The 25,340-nt window shown below is 40.0% G+C and overlaps 1 protein-coding gene across 1 annotated transcript in view; it reads left to right on the forward strand.

The window, feature by feature from the left end:
* Window positions 1-25,340, forward strand: part of ADSS2 (adenylosuccinate synthase 2) — a 33,819-nt gene that overhangs the window by 6,204 nt on the left and 2,275 nt on the right. Inside the window, exons 2-12 of the mRNA XM_045982860.1 lie at window positions 5,894-5,996; window positions 6,759-6,827; window positions 8,700-8,750; window positions 14,527-14,593; window positions 14,839-14,946; window positions 15,896-15,977; window positions 18,035-18,161; window positions 19,417-19,571; window positions 21,455-21,579; window positions 22,589-22,686; window positions 25,019-25,168. Coding sequence (XP_045838816.1) covers window positions 5,894-5,996; window positions 6,759-6,827; window positions 8,700-8,750; window positions 14,527-14,593; window positions 14,839-14,946; window positions 15,896-15,977; window positions 18,035-18,161; window positions 19,417-19,571; window positions 21,455-21,579; window positions 22,589-22,686; window positions 25,019-25,168 — 1,135 coding nt within the window. The remainder of the gene's footprint in view (window positions 1-5,893; window positions 5,997-6,758; window positions 6,828-8,699; window positions 8,751-14,526; window positions 14,594-14,838; window positions 14,947-15,895; window positions 15,978-18,034; window positions 18,162-19,416; window positions 19,572-21,454; window positions 21,580-22,588; window positions 22,687-25,018; window positions 25,169-25,340) is intronic.

Genomic DNA, 25,340 nt, shown 5'->3' on the forward strand with positions numbered 1-25,340 from the left:
TCATTCTGTCTCTCTCAAATAAATAAATAAAATCTTAAAAAAAAAAAAAAAGAACATCCTTGTTTATAATTACTTTATTGCTGTGGATTAACAAGTGTTCTAGTTTTGTTGAATAGTGAAATGTTTCACCTAGGACAGACACAGCTCTTTACCAAGAAACCGGCGCAGGTAATAAGCATTGTCTCAAAAGATTGTTAGGTTTCTAAGATGCTTGAAGACTCTAGGCCAGAAATGGGGGCCCTTGTTTTGGTGGCTGGAATAGCTCTGAGGCATGGGGTCCGAGGCATTGCTGCTCTCTGGTGTGATCCAGAGCACTCACTGTTCTTGACGGATGTTCACTTAGAGCTCCGTGATTATAATAAGAGTGTTCATGTATTCAGAGCAGAAAGGACAAAGAGAAGACACATAGACCATTTTAGAGGCCTGAGTGGCTTGAGAAATGCCTCCCGGCTGTGTGCATGAGATTGTTAGCCCTGGACTCTTGGGCCTCTATGGTCGCTGGCAGAGATGCCATTGTTGGAGGTTGTAACCCTGCAGGAGGCTATGGACGTGTCTTTAACTCCTGGATCACAGGAGGAAATTGGGGCGGGGCAGGCAGCATAGTTTGGGGTAAAGCAAGACCTAATAGCCAACTTTAGTTAACAAGCAGGAGTCACTTTTTTGTTGTTGGTTTTTTTTGGGTAAGTAGTTACTTTTGCAGACCAATATCATTTCATTCCCTTCCAAACTTTTCTTTCTTTTTTTTTTTTTTTAAATCTCCCCTGGACCTTGGAGCTTCTCAATTAGAAACTTCCACATATCAGCATTTCCTGATCCAAACTTTTGTTCTAGAGTTGGACTTGACAGCTTCTGGTTCCCTCAGAACCAGAGGTTCCTCAAGCCATTGAAAGAAAATGATCTTTCTTAAGCTTAAAACCAAATTGCTAAGTACACAGCTGAGATCATTTTATCGCCAGGCCAAGATGTGAACTTTAGAGAGCCCGCTGTATACATACTATGTCGCAGTTAGTTTGTGTTGTGAATCATTTGGATTCTTTTGTTTGCAAGCAATGGAGAGATGATCTTAAGCAAAATGGGGATTTGTTTGAGGCAGGAGCTGGGTGGCCAGTCCTCAGAGCGGCCTTAGGTAAAGGCAGCTCCTGGAATTTCAGCAGCCAGAACTGGCAGCCTCCCCCCCAAACCCCCCCACCCCGCCATGCAGGGTGTCACTAAATGCCAAGCCTAACTGTCTTCCTTGCTCTCAGAATCAAATTCCCAGAGGGGAGGAGCTTGTCTCAGGCTTAGGTTAGATCAAGTTTCCAGGTCTGGATCAATTTACTGTGGCCAGAGGGAATGATTACTATGATTTGCAAAATAAGGGGTTTAGGAGGGAGGAAGGAAAAGAAAAGGGACTGAACACACAAAAGGTATAGCTGACCTAGAGTTAATTTCAGATAGGAAAATACGGAAGGAGGAGATACTGGTTTTGGGTTATTATTTGTGAATTGTCTGCTAATAGTCTTAACTGTTTGACCTAGGGTTTTTCTTGAGGGAAGAATATTTGGATTAGATAGGTTTTTATTATCTTAACTATAAAACAATGAAAATGAACTATTTCAGTAATGGTTTAAAAAATGAAAAAGATACATCAGAAATTTTGATTTTTTTTTTTTTTTTTTAGCATTGAGAACTAGAATTTTAGTTGTTGTTTTTTTTTTTTCCTTTTTCACCCCATCATCATCTTCTAATTTGTCAATGGGGCATTTTTTTTCTTGGTCATTAAAAAGCTTATTTAATACTTTTTTTTTTTTTTTACATTTAATCCTAATGTAACAGTAAAGTAAAATAAATACCAAATTAGGGGATGTTTTGTGACTGATGAGACCTGATTGGATTTTTTTTTTCTGTGTATTTATTCTTTAATACAATGAATTTGTATTTATTCTTGGTATTCAGTGATCAATAAGGCATTATAAACTTATGTTTTTCTTTAAAGAAAGTTGCCATAAAGAAATATGTAGTCACTTTGGGGTTATGCTGGTCTTTTGTTTCTTGGGATTTTAGAGGTTATATTTCACAATTTAAAATATTAAAAGTTTTAAATAGTTAAAAAGCATTTTCTCTGTTGATATGATCTGGAAAACAACATTAATTGCTAGTCCACAATATTCTGTGTTTTTAGTTACATAATATAAAACATACAGCTTTGATAATTAAGTGTTAAATGCTACATGAGTGACTGGGATCATGAGTTTTGGGAATTTAGCAAAACAGCAAGAGGTAGTTATATTAACTGATAACCTGAATACATGATTAGTACTACATAAATTAGGGATAATTTATCAAGTTTGTTTTGCAGAAATTTTGCATTGAGAAGCAAATGGTGTGTTCCTGTTAAAAGTAGGCAAGAAAATATTTTATAGTTCTCTGGCCTCCCCAGTGCTACTTACAAGAATTATTAAACCTGATTAAATATATGCGCTCTTGCTGCTCACTCTGGCACCCGCTCATAGAGTTGCTCATGGGAGAGGCGGTGTGATCACAAATGTGGAACCAGCGGTTCAGACTCTGCCCTTGTAATTCACTGGAGGGTTTGGGTGGGTGGGTGAGGTGGTGGCTGGCAGTGGTGTTCCTGTCGAAACCTTGTTTTGCTGTTTGCTAACGCCTGTGACCTCTCCTTGGACCAGTATAATCTATGTTCGGAGACAAATGCCTGAGCTCCCAAGGTGAATTTTGTGTATTCCACATATAAAATATAAATATTTTATGTTAGCATCCAAGTAGACACTTCACATTTGAAGCTTCGTCTATTGCATTTTGTAAAACATGACTGTATACTAAAACTTAATTCATGTATAGATTGTCTTGTTAAGAATCTCCTTAGTAGCCCCTTCTCCGTTCACCTTGAGAATCTTTTTTTTTTTTTTTCCACCTTGAGAATCTTTTTTCTACAGTTGTGTGTTTTAAGATTAGAAGCTGTCATACCCCCAACTCCCCTTAGGGCACTAATGACTAAGGATACTAAGAAGAATACTTACATTTTTCTCCCCTAGCTCCTTAATAGGATAATCTAGGGTTATTCTGGGTATATTTAACCATATTTTCTTGCTAAACAAAATAGACTTTAAATGAGATTTTAATCAGATAGTAAGCCTTCTAGGACAGCCTTCTAGGACATTGGCTATTGAAGGGGTAGATTAATGTTGGAGTGAGCCCAGCAGTTCAGTAAAGTGACTCAAGCCTTTAGCAGCGAATTTTCCAGTCCAAACCACCACCTGTAAACTTGGAAGAATTTACAGATTAAGGCTGTTTATCCCCCTCACACCTTCTATCTCGATGGCTCAGTTCACAAGCACCTGCGTCGTGGAAAGAAACGTCTTTATTATGGTTGCTCTTACCAGCGCTGTAAAATATCACCAAAGTAGGGTTTTGTTACACAATAAGATCGTAATTGGGCACCACCGAGTTAATAATAGTTTCAGCAAAAGATTTATGTTGGTATCTCTATAAAAATAATTTTGTGTAAATTAAGGAGACTTACTTCAAAAGTCTTCTCCAAAAGTTATGGTGTTTGTGTTTTTTTTTTTATCTTAAGCAAATGATGGATTAAAACAATAAACCAATTTTGCTGAAATAATCTTGACTGGTTTTCTTGTGGCAAAATTACTAATGCTTTAGCAGTTTAGTGAAAATTTATTAGATTTAGTGATTTATAACAATTTAGAATTTAGCATCTTCATAGGATCTCAAGAAATTTTAATGAACTTCATATTCTGAAAAGATTTTTCCTGAAAGTTTGTGGGAGGTTTCCTAAATCATAAAAAGTCCTGATAAAAAGGCTAATATTGGTAGGAGGGATAGAGTAAAAGAAACTCTTTAAAAACCAAGTAAGAATTGTCCGGGGTTATTTTTATTTTGGGAATCTATCAGAATTGTGATAAGCTCGCACAAGTGTGAAGTAATAATAAAGTGTGTACCAGGAAGTGTACTGTGACATAGTTTACAATGACAAAAGGTTGCAAATAACCGGGCTGCCTCTTTGGTGGGCCCAGGTAAATAAATTCCGTATCCTATGAGTAGCAGGACAGTGTCGCTGTTAAAAGGAGGAGATGCTTTGGCTGCAGGGTGAGGAATGTGTGCCCAGATTTGCTGAGTAAAAACAAGCTGCCCAGGCCTATGTAGTTTGCTGCCATTTGATGTGTGGAATAAAACAACATGCAAATACCTGTTCGCCTGTGCAAAATTCCCTCGGGAAGGACACCAAAAACTGGTGGCAGCTGGCTGGCCTGGAGCGGGGTAGGGCGGGTGGGGAGGGGAGCAGGAGGAAGACTTCACTGTGTATCCCGGCTGTGCCTTTTGTATTCTATGCAGACATTTCGTATTAAAAAATAAATAGGAAGGAAATAGTCACTGCTCCTGTTGGTGTATTGAGGGAAGGAGGTACTGCTCGCCATCCCCCCATTGTTTTCCAGACTTCAGGTCCCCACTGCAGTCTTTTTCACACCTGACATACACTAGTCTTTAAGTAAGGATTCTTTGCATCTGTGCAAAAATACCGTCTAAATAGGCATTTACTTTTTAGAGGATTTTTTTTTTTTTTCTTTGCAGGATCTGCTCTCTGACTTTTTTGTGTGTGTGTGAATTTGTGATTGGTGATGATTTGGTAAAAAGTAAATTCATTTTGTCAAAAACAGCCTTGGGATAAAGTTAAACCTTAGTCATTCTGAAGGGACGTAGTTTCGATTGACATTTTTTTAAAAGTCCAGCCAGGATGTTAAGGTTTTTATTTGTTGCAAATATATTCCTAGGTTTTTTTGCTTTAAACTTTTTGTTACGGTCAAAGTGTAGAAGTTTAGGCATATAATCAGTTGGTTGGTTTTTCTTCTGTGTTTTTGAAACTTAAAAATAGAAAAATTATCCGGTCACTTGAACCATCTGCTGTGCACCTGATTTTTAGAGCCCGACTTCATATCTTGCTTCTTCTTGACCATTTTAGGCCTGAGCTTCAGGAAGTTTTCACTGTGGGTTTATAGTGTGTTTCTCGGCTTAGGGATACCTTGACCCAGTATATTATTTTATCCAGAAATGAGTGGTTCAGGGATTGGTACCAAACAGACTCACAGGATTGATTCATAAATTTAAAAATTAGAGTCTCAGGGTAGCTAATATTTGAGAAAGTTCCTTGGGAAATTTCCCAGTTGATAAATACAAATTTCAGGTCACAGAGCTGCTTGATACTCTGAATACGATGGGAATTACGCAATGTTTACATCAACTTAGGGTAACTGGTTAGATTCCTCTTTTCTAATTTAGGAATTTTTCTTTTCTTTTTTTAGATATTATTTATTTATTTGACAGAGATCACAAGTAGGCAGAGAGGCAGGCAGAGAAAGCAGGGGAAGCAGGCTCCCCTCCAAGCACAGAGCCCCATGCGGGGCTCGATCCAGAACCCTGAGATCATGACCCGAGCCGAAGGCGGAGGCCCAACCCACTAAGCCACCCAGGCGCCCCTAATTTAGGGATTTTTCTACGTTTAGATAAAATACATTGGATTTTTAATTAGATTGCTCCATGTCCTAGAGAGTGCCAAGAACGAAATATTGTTCCCTGTACTTTTTTCATGTTTTTTTCTTTTAAGAGGGTGTATGTCTGTCAACATTCCAGAAACCTGAATTCCCCAGTTTCCTAGTTCCTGTCAGGAAAGAAACCACTCCAGGGCACTGTGATGGGGAAAGAAGAGAGGGTAGCCAAAATAACGTGAAGCCTCTGAAGAGCACGTATTTGTGGGAGACACATACTTGGGTTTTCTTAAGTTATATTGACATTTCAGGAAGAAATGATTAATTCACTTTGGACATATGTTACTCGTCATATTTATTGCCAGGTTCAATTTTCCCCTATCTTGTACTTTCAGGGAGGAAATAATGCCGGCCATACAGTTGTTGTAGATTCTGTGGAATATGATTTTCATCTTTTGCCCAGTGGAATAATTAACCCAAACGTTACTGCATTCATTGGTAAGTGTATGAACCGAACCACTTGGGGTTCCCCCCTCCCTCAGTTGATAATTGTGTTCATTTTTCATTATCTGAGCTGATTTCATCTCTCACTACTCAAATGACTCATTGATCCCTTGTTAGTCTTCACCTTGGACCTTCTGGAATATACCTAACTGGCTATTTTACAACTCTCTCTTTTAACGCTAATACTTTTTGGAGTAATTTGTGTTTAACTGTCATTGGCGATCTTAATTTTATAAACTAGATCATCAGGTTAGCTTTCCAAACACTGATGCACAGTGAGCAATGTAAGGAGTGTTTCGTGGATTGATTCTGAACCCTTATAACATGATGCAATCTGCAATCTTCTAGTTTTTTAATCTTTAAAAATGCTAATCACTTTTAACCCACTAAATTGACTTTCTCATCACTAATAGGATATGATTGCCTAATTTGAAAGGCTTTCACTTAACGTCTGCTGTAACTTGGTTCCATTTGCCTAGAACGACGCAACTTGGTTCTTTCAAAAGATCAGTTTTACTTTGTTTCAAAAAAATTTCAAATTATACTGAATGTAATATTAGTGTTTTATATTCTATGTATTATGTATTTACATTACACCACTGTTTAAAACTGGAATCATTTCTGTGGTAACTCCCTTGATCAGATGGCCCATTTGTCAAAGTCCTCATTTTTACACTATTCTAGGTAAGGGTTATCGTAGATGTCTGTATTATAAGTATAGATATTTAAGGTTGGGATTTGTTTGCTTTCCTTTAGGAAATGGTGTGGTAATTCATCTTCCCGGATTATTTGAGGAAGCAGAGAAAAATGTCCAAAAAGGAAAAGGTATGGAAAGAATGACCACTTTACCTAGGGACTAGTTTGTTTTTTGGAAATTACATTGGGATCTCATGTCAGACAAAGTTAACATTTTGTCTTATACTTTAAAATTGCTGGTTACTGTGGGGCAGCTTTTTCAATGTCAGTTAAATAGTATTCATTTTAATCAGTATTTTAAACAAAAGCCATACATAATACGGTCATTGTGTAAGCCCGGACTTTTCACACCTGGGTCATCCGCAGAGTGTCTGCAGGCTGCTGGGATCACTATGCACTGGCGGTGAGACTCAGAGATTCCCGAGTTGTTTTTGTCCTTTGTGCTCAAGTCGGTGTCCCCATCTCCCAAACCAAACATTAACTTCCTGAGTCAGGAAACCAGTGAGGTCCCGTTTGCACGCCGGGTCAGTCAGTCTTGTTTCTGTTGGTTAGAGAGCCCAGGGATAAAAGTGGGTTGTTTACCTCCCTCCTTCCAAATGAAGGAAATGCTTCTCCTATGACAGATATTTACTTCCGTCTCCTCAAAAAAAATTGTGTTTTAAGGCTTCATTTCCTGCCCTTCCTAGTAATCTCTTTTGGGTTTTTAGAAGGCTGTTTACATTCAGTTTGGCTGCCTTGCTAGGGTTTGGGGGGGATTTGGTCATGCAGATAATACGCAGTTGAGGAAAAGCATTATTTCCTTTTAGCTTGGCTCCTATTTAAAATACTCAGTTTCGTTATGTTGTGAAAGTTCATTGTTCAGGTTTAAAAGCAACAACCCAACCTCAAGTGTTCCTAGCAACTAAATCTGACTTCACGGAATCCTGCCTGCCCCCCTACCATCTCTGTTGTCCTCTCTGCATTTTTAACTTAGGTGTCGTTGGCTGCCTTTGAGTTTGGTCGGCTGGTTCCCATGTTGCCCTCTGTTCTCCTAAATCCCCTTTAAAATTTTTGCCCTCCTTTCTTTTTCCTTTTGGCCTGTCTTACCAGCTGAATCCGCTTTACTCTCTTTGTAATATTTTCTGTATAATATGCCTGAAGCTAACTTTAGAATACATACTCACATGTCAAAAACAACTATAGAGGGGGAGGCTTAATATTCCCGTTTCACTTTAACTCTTCCCCTTTATAAGGAATCCTTTTTGAGACACATCTTTGGATATTATCAAAATTAACAGTGAGGTTTTACTATCTAGATACTAACTTTGAAAATGTTTAGAGCTTGGCAGCTTATTCTTAGAATGTATGTAGCTCACTAAGGTACTGTCTTTAAAGAAACATATCCATTTAGATTCATTTATTCATTCAGCAGTAGTTCTTTGAACACTTAGGGGATGATAGGCCCCATGCTATGAAAATTCGTGGTCCCTGCTCTCAGGCATTCACAGCTAACTGGAGAGATGTGTATATCATGTTATAAGTCATTGTAGTAAGGTCGGTGGTTGATGGTGCTTTGGAGGAATTAGTGAGAACATTTTATTATTTCGCTTAATCCCACCTATTTATAATTGTCTTTTGGGAAAGGGTGCTAGTCCCAAAATTCACCCTTTTCTTGAAATTCTCCTCCTGCTCTGCGGCTAATTACCCCTCCACTGCCTCTAACAATAATGACCTTTTCCTCCCATTTGCTTTTGGATTCTTAGAAGTATTTTATGTGGATTTGGTTGGCTTACGTTTGGAGCTGTTTAGAATAAAATATTTAGAAAGCCAGAATAAGTGAATGAGTGTAGATACAATGAATGACAGGTGCGAAAACTCTTGTTTAACATGTTTCCTATACAGAAGACAAGATGTGTAAGTGATTACTTCTGTGAAAAACACTTTTAAACATTGTATTTCTAAAGAAATGAGATATTATACAAAGTGGTTAATACGCTGTATCTTTTTTCTCCTTCTCTCTAGGTCTGGAAGGCTGGGAAAAAAGGCTTATCATATCTGACAGAGCTCATATTGGTAAGGGGCACATAACACATTTAGCTGTCTTATTGTCAGAAACTTGTCACATGGTGACATTTAGTAGCCAATTTTTCTTTAATTTTAGTGAAGACTAAATAGGATGGATTATATAGTTGGGCTCCAAATACATGAAATCTTAGTAATTTTTTCCTTTTTTCATTTTTGGTCTTTTGTTAAGCCTAGTCCTTAACTAGGACTAGTTTTACCAATTTCTGAAGAAAGAATTAGCTACCCAAATGAGTCATAAAAGCAGTATTTCACAAGACATCTCTAATTCTGTTATAAAATATACCACATCAAAATATTTATTTGCACATTAATTATGTAAAAGCAGGTCTGCTCTCTGGCAAATTATTGAGTGAACTCTTTGTGTCTTAAATGTAATAATGCAGCTTTTTCAATGGTCCAGACTTTATTCAGAGTAGCCTTCTCCTCCACGATTAGTTAGAGCAAACTGGATTCTCAAGGTAATTTCAGCCCCACTAACAAATTTGAAGTTTGTTTCCCTATTACGGTCCTATCTGAGGTGATGGAATTGTTAATTATCGAGACAATAACCTAGAAAGAGAGATTGGACTGGTACAAACTTTTCCGTTGTATTTAAGTACGGGTGTCCCCTGAGGCAGTGGCTACTCTGGTTTTAGCCTTGACCCCCATTCAAGAGCAGCGACAGTAGGGACACCTGGGTGGCTCAGTCTGTGAAGGGTCTGACTCTTGACCTCAGGTCTGGATCTCAGGGTCATGAGTTCAAGCCCCGCCTTGGGCTCCACCCTGGGCATGGAGCCTGCTTATATTTTAAAAACAGCAAAAAAAGAGCAGCCCATCAAAGTTTTTAAGTATCCGTGCCTCCAGGTAACAGTCAGAGGCTGGAAATCTGTGCGTAGCCTCAGTAATGCAAGAAAATAACTTCCTTGACGTAAACTGTGCTGGACTGACATGTTTTACTCACTTTTTCTAGCCTCTTTAGAAGCTTACTAGATCATTGACTTCAGACCATTCTTTTCTTTATATAAGCATTTAAAGCTGCACACTGCCTTAGCTACATTGCACAAATATTGACATTTTGTATGTTTCCATTCGGTAGAAAATACTTGGTATTTTTGTGATTTCTGTTTGACCTAGGAGTTACTGAGAAATGTTTAAATTTCTAAATATTGGATGATTTTTCTGATTTCTCTTATTTCTAATTTTGTTGCAGACAGAGAATATACTTTATGTATGATCTCCATCTTTTAAAATTTGTTGAAACTTGTTTTCCGGCCCAGCACAGGGTCTGTTTTGGTTCGTGTTCTACCTGCACTTAGAACACATGTTCTTTTGAGTAGAGTTGTTCGGTGTCCTATAGCTGATTTTTTACCTGCTTGCTGTCAGTCACCTAGAAAGGAGAGGCATGTTGAAACCTCCAACTAGAATTGAGGACTTGTCTATTTTTCTTTTCAGTTTTGTCAGTTTTTGCTTTGTCTGCTTTGAAGCCCAGGTCTCATGAAACGCATAGAGCGTTCAATGAGCCCTGTCTCATTGAAACGCATAGCAAAATTTGTGGTATAAGAGATCATTGTTAAGGGAAAGAGACCTGAGAAGTGGCTGAGACTTCAGATTTTTTTAAACATTTGAAATGCAGATTGTTGGGTGGTCTGTCCTTTGACTCAGCAACTCCCTGATGAAAGACCTGGTGTGGTGCCTGGTCTGGTGGTGGGCACGAAGGATTCAGAAAAGACCAATGAAAATTCCTAGTGGAGCTTATAGTACAGTAGGGGGAGACATAATCAATGAGATGAACATGTGATAATGTACCATGGCACGTAGCGATGAGTTCCAAGGAGAGAAAGGAGCCCCCTGGACCATCTGGCAGTCTCTAGGAGGCAGGTGGGGATCTAAAACTTCAGATAAAGTGGCTGGGGACGTTTCACTGCGGAGACGACGTTCGCGGCATCTGCCGAAGGGGATGACCGATGAATAGGTTCCAGAGACACGTAGTACAACACTGAGACTGTTGATAACAGTGCTGTGTTGTGACTAAAAAATCTGTTCAGAGGGTAGATCTCATGTTAAGTGACCACGATTTAAAGAACAAAAACCAAAAAAAAAACCGCTTTGAGGAAAGAAGACCTGAGGAGATGGGAGATGTCAGCAAAGTGGATACTCTGGGTACTGAGGCTCATGCTGGACACATTCATATGGTGTAACATTAATAGTATTAATAAAACTTAACGATAATAATAAAAAAAATGGTGTTAATGAAATTTACCTATTGAACACGCATAATCATCTTTTATAAAAATTAAACTGAGTCCCCAAGGCAGCATTTTTTGTCCTCAGTATTGAGGCTTTAGAAAATGGAAGAGATACTCAACGCGACTTCACACAAAAACTATTCTCTCAAAAACAGTGTTAGTGGAGGTATTAAGGCTCCATGCCACGATGGAACTTTATGAAAGTAATTATGTTGATTTCCCTAATAGCTCCCTGGGGCCTAGAAAAACCTAAAAACCATTAGCTCTGTGGCAAGGGTACTGAATTAACTTCTGAAAAATATGGTTTGCCTGCTTTCCATCAACCATTTACTTCTGATTTGCCATATGCCTTTGTAACTCATTTGGACATAGAAGATAAAACAGATACTTCAATGTAAAATGTCTTTTCTTTCAAAAGAAATGGCTTCCTCCAACATCTCAGTTTTTGTCCTAACTGACTAGCAAGGTCGGAATTTAATGAAACAGCTTCTTAAGAACTATTCTGGCCCCTCAAACGTAGATGAGAAAGGAAGGCTGTAAGGTATATACTGAATTAGGAGCGTGACAATAAACTAATTCCTATTGCATATGATAGCTATTATTAGAAATAAGTAAACATTTTAACATACACATAATACAGCAAAATGTCCCCTAAGTGTACAGTATTTTACCCATTTCACCACTGACTACCTTGTTATACAGAAGCTTTCTCGTGCCTGAAAAAGCTACTCTGCTAGTCAAGCATGTGACAGACCTCTCCACTGGCACAAATAAATAGAAAGATACTCTGTGCCCAGGGACTGGAAGAGTTAGTATTGTTAAAATGTCTGTACTACCTGGAGCAATCTACAGATTTAGTGCAATCCCTCTCAAAATTACAGTGGTATTTTTCACAGAAGTAGAACAAACAATCGTACAACTTGTATGGAACTACAAAGAAGTGGAATAGTCCGGGCAGTCCTAGGCAAGAAAACCCCAAAACCCCACAGACTCAAAGACAGGGAGAACACATTGGTAACTGCCAGAGACAGGCAATTGGTAGGGGTGTGCAAAATGGGCGAGGGTAGTCAGAAGTTACAGACTTCCAGTTATAGGATAAAAAAGTCACAGAGATGTCCTGGACAGCATGGCGACTCTAGTTAATAATACCGTATGGCATTATTTGAAAGTTGCTAAGATCATAGATCTTAGAAGTTCTCAGCATGGGGCACCTGGGTGGCTCAATCAGGAGAGTATCCGGCTCTTGATCTTGGGTCTTGATCTCAGGGGTGTGAGTTCAAGCCCCACGTTGGGCATGGAGCCTAGTTAAGAGAAACAAAAAAAAGTTCTCATCACAAAAAAAAAATCTGTGGCTGTTTATGGTATTGGACGTTAACTAAACTCACTGTGGCAGTCATTTTGCTGTATATACAAAAACCCAGTCATCATGTTCTGCACCTGAAACTAATGTTGTATGTCTATATATCTCCATTCCAAAAAAAAGCTTCTCTGATGACCTTTCCTTGTTATTATTTGGTCCCCCTCACCAAGGGTAACCACTGTTCTCTCATCATAGATTGGCTTCGTTTGTGTTTGAATTTTATACAAATCACACATTGATGTAATCTGTTGTGTCTGACTTCCACTCAGCAGTATGCCCATTCGAGTCCTCATATTATTAAATGAAGCAGTATCTTATTTTCATTGCAGAGTCGTGTATTCCCTTTTATGAATATGGGACAGTTTATCCATTTTTACCATGGATAAAACTTTGAGTCATTTCCAGTACTGAATTCTACAAGTAATATTGCTTTGCACATTCCCGTAAATATCTTGTGGTGTACGATAGGCCACTGTAGTTTAAGGATGTCACCCAGTTCTGTGACACTGAGACAGACAGTGATTTACAGGATAATTTTAAATCACACAATAAAAATCTAGTTTCTGTACTGTGATCACCTAGTGTAGGAAGTGTTGGAACCCCCACGAGACCACTAGGGAAGCCCATTAGTCTGTGCTTATTAACCTTGCCAGGCAGAGGAGACGACTGCCTTGTCAATTGCAGTGTCTCAGAAAGGGAACTCAGGGCAAAAAGGGCTTTAGGATCAAACCCTAGAGGCTAGGGTTGCTTAGAGGGTGGCTTAAGGTCTGATCGCGTTGATTTTTTTTTTTTTCCCCAGTTTCAACATCTATAACTACAACATTAGTTTTCTGACTCTGCCAAATCGTTCTTTCACACATGCCACCACTAGTTCTAGGAACTTCATATCAGTCATTCTGTTTGACATTTATACATTTCAACCTAACTGGGTACAGTCGCAATCATTAGCAAAAAGAAGCCCTGGTTTAATGTACGGAAAAATGATCCAGTTGTACTTAGTGGGTGAATTTTATGGTACGTAAATTATATTCCCGTAAGGTTTTTTTTTGAAACAAAAGAAGCCTTGGTTTAAAGTTTGAAGACCAAATTCTAGGCCTGCCTGTCCCATAAAGTCGCTATTTACTTAGTTGGTAAATATTTGAGAACTTGTAGGCTCAGGAAGTCAACTGGTAAAGCGAACTGACGTGGTCCCAAGACTCATAAAATACTGGTGGGAGAGAGTGAGTGTGTGGGCGTGAGGGCGCTTGCGCGTCCAGGCCCAGGAAAAGGCACATTCAGGCGGAAGGGTATGCCTTGTAGCCTCGGCTGTGGAAGAATGGCCGTGTGACCCAAGGGCAGAAAGGGGGCCTCAGATGAAAGAGCGCACTATCTATGCACGGAGGCCACATCAAATTATCCTCTTTTTCTTTTGAGCAATAGAAAGTCATTGACTTTTAAAGGCATAGGGGGTGGTGACATCATATTTGTGTCTTGGAACGATGGCTTTGTTGCATTAAAAATTATGAATTCGAGATGTCCAGGAGGGGAAATATGCACCCTCATTAGCTGGCTATAGTTTTGGCTGGAGACAGTGGAAGCTTGTGAGAGACTGGTGAGAGAGAGAGAGAGAGAGAGAGAGAGATGGCAGAATAACCCGGAGATGTCTGGAGGGTAGAAGCTGAAGAAAAGAGGGTATCCTAGTAAACTGAGCTTCATAGAATTGTGGGGTACCCTCTTACTGACAGTCCCTAAAACAACATAGGTTGCAGTTAGTAGGAATGAACAATCCGGCATATTTCCCTATTCGTATACCTGTTGGCATACTAAACCTTCGCTCCCACCGTTGTTGCTGCTTTTTAAAACGCATACACTTGGGGTACCAGGTGTCACAGTTGGTTGAGTCCTAGTTCTTGGTTTTAGCTCAGGTCATCGGGCTCCACACTTAGCATGGAGTTTGCTTGAGATCCTCTCTCCCTCTGCCCTTGCCCCTCCTGCTCGTGCCCCTCCCTCTCTCTTTCTCTTTCTGTCTCCTCCCCCATAAATAAATGTTTTTAAGAAATAAAATGTATCCATTTGATTAGTCCTGATGAAATTAGGCTAAGGGATTTATAGCCTAAGTAATTCAAAATGCAGTATGTTTTGCTCTTCCTCTATTACCTTTGTTTCAACAACAATTGTGATTTGGTTTTTTTCCCCTCAGTATTTGATTTTCATCAAGCAGCTGATGGTATCCAGGAGCAACAGAGACAAGAACAAGCAGGAAAAAAGTAGGGTTTTTTTGGTTTTTATTTTCGGTGCAGTTTAAGCATATCCAGACCCTAATGTTTAAATTGTAGGCCAGAGGTTTAAGAAAAATTATTAGAATATCCTGTTTAGATTCTAGAGAAAATCAATAGGATTGTGCAATTAACTTACGGAAAATAGCAAAGACAGAAAATAGAGTACCTTCATTCGATGTGATGATCTCCATCTTTCTTGGCTAACTCAAAGCTTGTTCTGATTTATTTTTAAGCTTGGGTACCACAAAAAAGGGCATTGGCCCAGTTTATTCTTCCAAAGCTGCTCGGAGTGGACTGCGGATGTGTGATCTGGTTTCTGACTTTGATGGCTTCTCTGAGAGGTAACTAACTTGGTTCTCAGAGTGAAAGAGTAAATGGGGTTTTTGGAATTTCTCAAATCCAGGATGCAAATTGGTATTCTAGGATGGAATTTTTCAAATTGGAATTTTTGAATTCCAAGATGCAACATCAGTGGTGGTTGACTTTTTTGGTTTAATTTGGACTTTAAAGTTATTTTTATTACTTAAATTCAAATTAAACTTCACAAAAAGTAACCTCATGATGGTATCCTAGCGGTACTCCCAAGAAAGCAAAGCCAAAATTATATTTAAGGATTGGGGTTTGGAATGGTTTGCTGAGAAACAGATTTCAAGGGATGCTTTGGTGGGGTTACCACATCCTAGTCTTGACCCTCTGATTTTTCAGTTCTGAGGACCCCCCCCAACCCCATCAAGACATAATTAGGCTCTTAGGTACTGGTGAACTGTTGTGTACCAAACTCACCTTAAAAAATAGAAATTGCCTCATTGACACTTACTCTCTAGAAAAATCTCCATGAGAAACCTAATCGTCATCGAAGCTTTATGGTGACTCAGTGACAGAGAGTTTGGCGGTTGCATTTAATAACAGTTGGCATCAAAGAAAGGCTTTACCTCTTTCTCTTCTAAAAGCATCGTGTAGACTGTCCCCTTTTATTTTTCACACAGTGTAATATAATTCAGATTTAAGTGTTGTTACAGATTTAAGTTCTTCCCCTTCCCTCCACACACATCACCTTCCACACACACATTCTGTTGTTGGTATTCCTAAATTTGAATTAAAAATACTGTTTTTGGAGTGTATCATTATTCATATGATTGATCTGTTTAGATTTTGTTTCTTAGAATGTAGCTTCAATTTGGGATTCATTTGTTATTAAAACCACTTATCTACAGAAACGATTTGAATTGAATGATATTATTTGGACTATTTTTAGTTGAACTAATGTCTTGATTTATCTCTGTTTCTCAGGTTCAAAGTTCTGGCTAACCAGTACAAATCTATATACCCCACTCTGGAAATCGACATTGAAGGCGAATTACAAAAACTCAAGGTAGTGCTTTCATGTCCTTTTTAAAACTTGTTTGCCAGATTGGCATGTAAGACCTTTCATTCATTCAGGTTTTGCATTAGGACCTGCAAACACAAGAATTAAGAACATAGAGTGTTAATTTCCTTTATGGAAATTAACTGTGAGAAGTTATGTGTTAAATAATTTATAGTAAATGCCACACAGATATGTGTAAAGCATTGAAGATAAGAACTAGTAAAGCAAATTACTTGTCCTTTTTAAGTCTAAAAGCATATAGGCCTACCTAAAAGAACAGGACATGTTTGATCACTTCACATGATGTGACTGAAAGAAAAGATTGAGGAGGGAGCAGAGAGTAGGAGTTCATAGGTCTTGTATTGGTCTTGTACGCAGTGATAGGGAGTTTGGCTTTGTGTCCTGTAGCTAATGAAAGGCTATTGAGTAGTTCTGAGCAGAAAAAAGACTAGATTTGTATTAAATAAAAATCCCTCCTAGCAGTGTGGAGCACAGATCAACAGAGGGGCAGGCAGCCCGAGATAACTTGTAGAGCTGGCCGGGCCAATCTGGAAGGATGCCCCAGGGGGCCAGTGTCTGTAGCTCCAAACTTTGTCTTAAAAGACAGACTAGGTGATTGGCCAAAGGTTGGGTCCACGTGTGGCTGTTTTTAGGTGTCAGTGGTGCCCGAGTTCGTCAGTAGGCAAATCTCCTACCCTTTCCACCTCACATTTGTCCCTGATGTTTGCTGTGTTTGAGCTGGGCCTGTGTATCTGATTATTACTTCTTCTCTTCTATAAATAGGTATGAACGTGAATTCCAGAGCTGAATAGGAATTTACAAACCTCATATGCCATTCTAGAATGGTTGTAGACCTTAAGCATATCTACTCACTAAATTCCTTAAGCAGGGGTCGGCGGGGGGGGGGGGGGACCTCCAAGGAAGAGTCTGAATGTTGGGTATTTAGATTTCAGTGTATTGCTCGTTGCTTAGAATAGACTGCCATCTTCTTCTCATTCTGTCATGCAACAAATACTTCAAATTTATTCCCGGCAACTTGGAAATATTTATGCACTAAAGTGTGGATATGGCTTTTTGGTTCTGTTTTATCCATGTTTCATGTGAATGTAAAGCAGATGAATAATTGTGAAGAGAGTTGGGGAAGAAGATTCTTAATAGGTGGTAGATATCAAATCAGCACTTTAAGGAATAAGGGACATGGTAAATGGCATGATCATTTCCGGCATAATGAAAGGTCTAAACCAGGAATAATAAGCAAGAGGCTAGAGCTGGGGGCAGGGGTGGTGTGGATATAACGTGTTCAGTGAGTTCATGAGTGGATGGTGGAATTTCCACATTAGACTGGCTGAATATGAAACATGGTTGAAACTAGATTTTATTGTAGTTATACTTTAGGCCTTGGGGGAACTCCTGTTTATATTACATTTTTAATTGAATTAAAAAATTAATCAGTATTATTACTACTTTTTATATGTTTTGTGAGAGTTTTAGAATGCTCCTGTGTAAAACGGTACTTGCTATTATCTGCGAGTAATGCTGCTGAGATGCTGCTGTAACGGAATACTGGGGCAAAAGAATATCAACAGTTACTGCTGTTTGCATGCTCGGCCGCGTCACTTGTGACCCACACCAACGTTTTGCCAGTCCCTGGATGCGTGTTTCAAAACTCTTGGTTCCATGGTTTATAAATGCGGTTTTTAACTACCTCGCAGACTATAAAAGCACAATGTCGTATACTCAGCTCTTTTTATTTTCCCGAGAGCTGGTTCTTGAAGAACGGAAGGCCGTCATCATTACTTGCAGTGGTTAACGTAGAGCCTTTGAATTTCATTGTTTCTCCACTGATCTTGAGCCAGGGTTTCTTTTCTGGTTCTGGAGAATCAAGATGAGAGACCAGAGCTAATCCAAATATACGGTAGGGCGGGCGCCGTCACCAACCCCCTCTGCTTTGCACGAATTAAGTTTGCTTTGTCACAGAGTTTTACTTGGCGAGTTTTACTTGTACCGATCATGTTGGGAACTTAATAACACACATTGAAATTGGTTTTTGTCTCCGTCTATAGGGTTATATGGAAAGGGTTAAACCAATGGTGAGAGATGGAGTTTATTTCCTCTACGAGGCCCTGCATGGACCACCAAAGAAAATCTTGGTAGAAGGCGCAAATGCAGCGCTCCTAGATATTGATTTTGGTAAGTGAGCTATGACTTGCTGGAGCGTAACCCAGCCCTGAAGTACTTAGGGTATAAATAATTAATGTTTGCCTTTACGGATTTTAAAACAAGGCTTTTAGCTTGTATATTTAGGAATGATGGACGTTTGTCACCTATTAATCTTTTTTTTAAGGCACTACTGTAGAATACACAATGCATATGTTACATTTTATAGTTTATTAGAAAAATGAAATCACTATTTGGGTCAATGGGTTTAGGATTCTGTAAACTGATTTCATTGTTTGGTTCATGCTCTGTTTGCTTGAAACTAAGATGATTAGAGGAGTCCTGTGGAAGGATCTTTAATTCAGCCTTTTTTTAAATATCGAGAACTAATAAACATTGTCATTAAACATGCGTATTCTAAGATCTGTGGAAATCTGCTTAACTCCCTAGGCTTAAGATTCTGAGTGGATTAGGGCATTTCTTCCACCTTCAAAAAGTTAAGGCTTTAATGTCTTCCAGCTACTGCCCTATTAGGTTCTTGGCCTTTCTCTCTGAACATGATCTCAAAGGATAAGTCAGTGTTCTCAGCTCTTAGTGACATTTCATTGGCTTTTGACTCTCAAGTAAACCAATTAAAGAAAAAGTGTTATTTCTATTACAATAGATATGTATTTTTGAACTCCATAATATGCCTGTGGAATCTGGAAAGAAAGCAGAGTGTCTGGTTAGCTGTGGATAGTTGAAGTAGGAACAGGATCTTTAGGGATGAAGGAGTACACTCCTCTTAGCTTCTGTTGTCATTTTGGAGATTATTCCCTTAATACAGATGAGAAGATAGGATAATGAATATCACCAAATTCTCAGTATTCTACTGTCACTCTAGATTGTGGCTGTATCTTAAAAATCTGTATCAAGAAAACAATAAATTCATTTTTAAAACAATAGGAACATGTTAAAAACATGTAGATTAAAAGTCTACATAGTAGGATAACACTGGGGTTTGGCATGAAATTATTTAGCGATCCATTAGGTGAGGACCTGCCATACAGAGCTGACTGTACACGCTCGAAGAGCCTTCCCAGAATGAGCGCCACAGGGGTAGCTCTGACCACTATGGTTTGCTCTCGTTCCGGACAGAAGGGCTAGAGACTAAAGGCTGAGGTTTGAGAGGGTGTTTATAGTCAAGTCTGTCTAGTACCTAGAATGTACTCAAATGCATATTTTTTTTACAGTAATTGTTTCAGAGTAATGTATATCTGTGTGTGTATAATATTTGTTTCTTTTTTAGGAACCTACCCTTTTGTGACCTCTTCGAACTGTACAGTCGGAGGTGTCTGTACCGGGTTGGGAATGCCCCCCCAAAATGTTGGAGAAGTGTATGGGGTCGTGAAAGCTTACACAACTCGAGTTGGCATTGGTGCCTTCCCAACAGAGCAGGACAATGTAAGTCTGTTTTTCACTAGATCCAGTTCTGAAAGTTTTAAAATAAAAACTTCCGTGTCTCCTGGGTGGCTTGGTTGGTTTAGTGTCCAACTCTTGGTTTCGGCTCAGATTGTGATCTTGGTAGTTGTGGGATCAAGCCCTGCATGGGCTCCATGCTCAGAGTGGAATCTGCTTTAGATCCCCTCTCTGTTTCTCACTTGCTCTCTCTCTCAAATAAATAAATAAACAAGCAAATAAATAAATAAATAAATGAAAATCTTACAGGGCGGCTAAGTGTCTGCCTTCAGCTCAGTCATGATCCCAGGGTCCTGGGAACCAGCCCAGGTTGGGCTCTTTGCTCAGCGGGGAGCCTGCTTTTCCCTCTCTCTCTGCTGTTCCCCCTGCTTGTGCTCTCTCTCCCTCTCTCTGTCAAATAAACAAAGCTTTAAAATATAAAATAAAAACTATTTTTTTCCCCTCTTAATTCTTATCTTCCTGTGCTTTCTACTGAAGTGGCAGCAGATTGGCAACAAAAGACAAAGGGGTAGGGAGTACTTAAAGGTAATTGTAAGCGCCAGGCTGCATGAAGGTGGGTTTATGAGGGAGGTTGAGATAGTGAAGGGGAAAGAAATGGTTAAAAATAAGAACTGGGGGCGCCTGGGTGGCTCAGTGGGTTATAAAGCCTCTGCCTTCGGCTCAGGTCATGATCTCAGGGTCCTGGGATCGAGCCTAGCATCGGGCTCTCTGCTCAGCAGGGAGCCTGCTTCCCCCTCTCTCTCTCTGCCTGCCTCTCTGCCTCCTTGTGATCTCTCTCTCTCTGTCAAATAAATAAATAAGATCTAAAATAAATAAATAAATAAAAACTGCCTTTCACCAAGAGCTTGTTAGGAGCCGAGGCTGAGAAGAGTGACTTCAAGACTTGCTCTAATCACCTCTGCAGTGGTGGCGTCGGGCCAGGCACTGTCCAAGTATTGTATCCTCAGAAGCTCTTTGGACCTCAGACCCTCGGGGAGCTGGGTGGTGTCACTGTCCCTCTTCTACACAAGAGGAAACAGGCACGGAGAGCTGAAATCACTTGTGCAAAGTCACACAGAGTGGTGGGGCTGGGATTCAAATCTGACAGATTGAGGTCAGAATACAAGAAATCAGAAAAGTGTAAATTAGGAAATAGATGATAAGTGAAAAATTAGGTTGTAAGGAATGGCTGTGGCTTAGATCTTTTTTTTTTTTTTAAGTTTATTTTTATTATTTTTTTTAAGGAATTTATTTTTTTGTCAGAGAGAGACAGCACCAGCAGGGGGAGCGGAAGTCAGAGGGAGAAACAGACTTCCTGCTGCGCAGAGAGCCCATGTAGGACTTAATTCCAGGATCCTGAGATCATGACCTGAGCCAAAAGCAGACGCTGAACTGACTGAGCCACCCAGTCACCCCTGTGGCTTAGATCTTCAGCATTGTCGTCAGCCTTCATTCTTTTCGAAAGGCGTGGTGCTGCCCACAACTACTGACTAGCTGAGAGTTTGTCCTACGATTTTAAGAGGATCATTAAACTACAGTTCTTGGAACAATTGGCTTATCTATTTTAATAAATTTAATAAATACTTAATTAACAACCTTGTTTCTAATATGCAGCATTTTTTATGTTAATCTAAATTTTAAGAAGTTATCTAACATCGTAAAAAATACTGGTTTTACAGAAATGGTAAAAATTGAAGCCAAAAGTGGATCTCTTCCAAATAATGCCTACTTCACATATCATCGGTATGGAATTCTGTCTTCCACTGAGTAATTTTTTGGAAGATGATCATCTCTATAAGATTTTGACTTGTCACGTGATCTTATGCGTAATTCTGCTAGATTTACAGCATTGGTGTTATAATCCTAAAGTCCTGTTTTCTGTTTTCTAGGAAATTGGAGAATTATTACAAACAAGAGGTCGAGAGTTTGGGGTAACCACTGGAAGGAAAAGAAGGTGTGGCTGGCTGGACCTGGTTTTGCTCAAATATGCTCATATGATTAATGGATTTACTGCGTGAGTATTCTTAGAAACATTTCTTTCAGGGAACTAAGATACAGTTCATGACCACAGGTCACATTTTGTGGAGTGCAAGCTTGAAAAGTAGTACCCTGGTAGAAAAAGTTTACTGTTTAGCCTCCAGATGAAATCGTGGCTCAGGGTTCAAGTGGACCAAGACCTAGGGGAAGGGGACCCACGAGAAAAGGCCCCAGGTTGTCTTCCTACACATCCACAGTTGGGAAAAAGGAATCCTGTTACTCCCATGTGCATGTCAGTATAGAGGGAAGTGAGATAGGTAGGTAGGTAGATGGTGCGTTTTGCTTGTAGGAGGGGAGGCAATATAACCCATTTAGGGCGTGATTAGTGTCTAACTCAAATCTCAGATTCACGTGTTGTACCATAACTTTGGTCAAGTGACTCTTTCTGTGCCCTTTTCATCATCTTTAAAATCTAGATAATAATTGGGGCTCCTGGGTGGCTCAGTGGGTTAAAGCCTCTGCCTTCAGCTCAGGTCATGATCCTAGAGTCCTGGGATCGAGCTCCGCATGGGGCTCTCTGCTCGGCAGGGAGCCTGCTTCCTCCTCTCTGTCTGCCACTCTGTCTACTTGTGATCTCTCTCTGTCAAATGAATAAATAAAATCTTTAAAAAATAAATAAATAAAATAAAATCTAGATAATAGTATTATCTACTTCACGTGGGTGTTTTGAAAATTAGGTGAGAAATACAGTGAGAGCATATAGCGCCCTGCCTGGCTCCCTGAAATCACTTGGTGAAAAGTTGCTGTTCACCCATGTACATAAATATGTAAACAAATTTATTTCTGTTTGTATTAATTTGACTTAACTTCCAGCAAATAACAAATAAAAGATTAAAAAAATAATTAGTGGATAAGAATCCCAAACCTACTGTTTTCTCTAGTTGTACAGATTTTCCCTTTAAAACTGTTTCCCGGGCAGTTTATTGGGGGATTTGATGTATCTTGAAGAGATTTGCTGTTTGAACATTGCCTTTCCTTCCACTTAGGTTGGCACTTACCAAATTAGATATTTTGGACATGTTTACGGAAATCAAAGTTGGAGTTGCTTACAAGTTAGATGGTGAAATCATACCTCATTTCCCAGGTACTTTTTTCCATCTGTGATATAAAGAATATTATTAGGTGAACATGTTAGAGCTATTTCATGAAGTTCAGTGTAGCTTGTGGCCTAGAGCCACGGGGTTGATACCCTCTTTGTGGATAGCACAAGTATATTCGCATGTTACTGGCATTCGTTTCATAGCTGCTGTGCACTCGAGTCCCGGATTGCAGTAGTGAGCATGTGTTCAGACTCAAAACAGGAAAGAAGAAACATGGTCCCTCTGAGCTCAGCCGGCTGTGCTGCTCCCGAATCTCATCTTCCCTACTTTGAAAGTAACTTCTATGTAGGCATGCTTCTCTTCCTGGAGAAATGCGGGGTAGGAGAAAAGAGTGCTGCTCAAAAGAGTAAGCAGGCTCTTAATACATTTACCCACCCAGTTCTCGAAGCCACAGGAATGATTTTCTCATCTCCTATGTCAAAAGTGAGTGGTTGTGAGGAGACTTCCTGCACGAGGCACCGTGTTTCTTCAGGCATATCTTTAGTTATAAGATTTTTTCAGTTACTGAGGAAGTTCCATAAATGTTTCCAGCTTCCAGAAATAGGAACTGGTCATTTGTTTAGTCATCCTATAAGCCTGGGAATATGCAAAACAAAGGAATATGCACTTGAATGAAACTTGGTAGGCTGGTACAGGTTTTGTGACTTGATGACGACGACCAGTCCTTGGCAACCAAGGATCACCTCAAGTTCTTAGACACACGTTTAAAATCATTACCTGTTAGTCTGACATCTGGGCCGTCTCCAGTTTGGTTTCTCTTGACTGTTCTTTTCCTTGATTGTGGATCACTGTTTCTATGACCAATGACTTCTGGTTGAATGCACTTACTTTGTAGTGACTCAGATTCTGTTATCCTCCTCTAAAGAGTGTTGGTTCTTGTTTCAGGGGACAGTTGAATCACTGGCTGATCATCTTGAACTTGTATAAGCTCAGTTTTCTGCTCCGTTAGTATAGTTACATGAAGAGCCCCGGGTGTTTCCCAAACCTTGAATCTGGTGTGGGTCAGTCTCCAAATTCTGTCTCCTCTGTGGATCTCGGTAGCTTGGTTTTAGGCTTTGTTATGGAGGGTCTGCAGTCAGTTATACTCGTGAACATGGTTTTTTAAATTTTAAGGAGCAGCCTTTCTGCTCTCCCAGCTGGACGCCAGGAGTTACCAAGGTGTAAAGAGATCACTCCAGTCGGGCAGTGCTGGAGCTCCAGCGTATCCCGTCCCTTCCCTTCTCTTAGCACTGCTTGGCCTCTAGACCCTATCCCCTCCACTGTGTGACAGCTAACATCTGGTAAGCCTTCCGGTGGTCCCATGGGTCCCTCCCATGTGAAGTTGAACGTTAGTCTTGGGACTCTCACATGGACTTTGGAGGGGTGGGAGCTCCCTGTGTAGCCCCCTCCTCTGACACTTGGCCGTGATGCCTCTCGCCGCTTCAGCTTCCCTGAAACCCGATTATCTGCCTTCTCAGCTCAGTGGGACCACTGTTCTCCACTGACTCTGGTGTCGTGGCTTCCAGTGGCCGGGAAATTGTCCCCGGGCAGAGAGTTGCGTAGTTTCAGGACTTGCTTGGGAGTTTTCTTTTTCTCAGAACCTGCGGTTTTGTGCTGCCTGTTGTCCACATTGACCAGTCGTGGGATTTGGGCTGTTCCAAGGAGGCAGCTCCCTTCAGCTGGGGGCAGTTTCTGAGCGCGAGTCCTCCGCGGGCAGTGCTTCCACAGGCGGGGGAATGAGTGTCTCAGTCCCGACGTGGGAAGCCTGGACAGAATCATCACAGCATCCACTGTAACAGTTCTAGTTAAACTGTTCTTACTTTTCATACATTTTCCGTTCCTGTTAGGGGTTACAGAGAAAATGGTTGGGTGAGATAATAAAGAAAACTTCCAGGTCAGCTTTGTACAGTCACAAAATCAGTAGGTCTCCCAGATGAGAGCAAGTTTGCAAGTCTCCTTTCTGTGAGGTTGCCACCTGTATGCAGGTCCATGATCGCTAATCCACAGTGGGGTATCTAAAAAGCTCTAAAAATGGGAAGTTTAAAGTTTGGCACCAAAGTCCTTTGACAGCAAAACTTGAGTTGCTCTTAGAACTGATAATCTCTCTGCTTCGAGTGAATTAGCCTGTTGCTGCAGGACTGTGTTGGATTATGAAAACATTGCCTCGGGTGGTCAGTGTACTGTCTGACCTTCCTGCACTCTGGGAAACTGCATTCCAGAACACCTCTGGCTCCAAGGATTTTCATAAGAGATCATGAACCTTTGACATAGCAAAAAGCTGTTTGGCAACAGGCAGCGTTCCACCATGGAAAAACAGATTTACTCTTTAACTTTCAGCAAACCAAGAAGTCTTAAACAAAGTTGAAGTTCAATATAAGACGCTGCCAGGTTGGAACACAGATATATCAAATGCAAGGACGTTTAAAGAACTACCTGTTAATGCACAAAATTATGTTCGATTTATTGAAGATGAGCTTCAAATTCCAGGTAAGTGTACTTTATGAACAACGGTCTTTCCTCTATTTCTAACTTAACGGTCTACCTTTGAGATACAATAAAAGAAAGATCAGTATTATTTTGTAGAGTGTTCACGATTTGCATCAATGCCCAGGAAAATGCAAAATAATCTTATTTCTTAGAGTAAATATAGTCATCTTTC

The sequence above is a fragment of the Meles meles genome, chromosome 17 (genome assembly GCF_922984935.1).
Source record: "Meles meles chromosome 17, mMelMel3.1 paternal haplotype, whole genome shotgun sequence".
Classification (NCBI taxonomy): Eukaryota; Metazoa; Chordata; class Mammalia; order Carnivora; family Mustelidae; genus Meles; species Meles meles.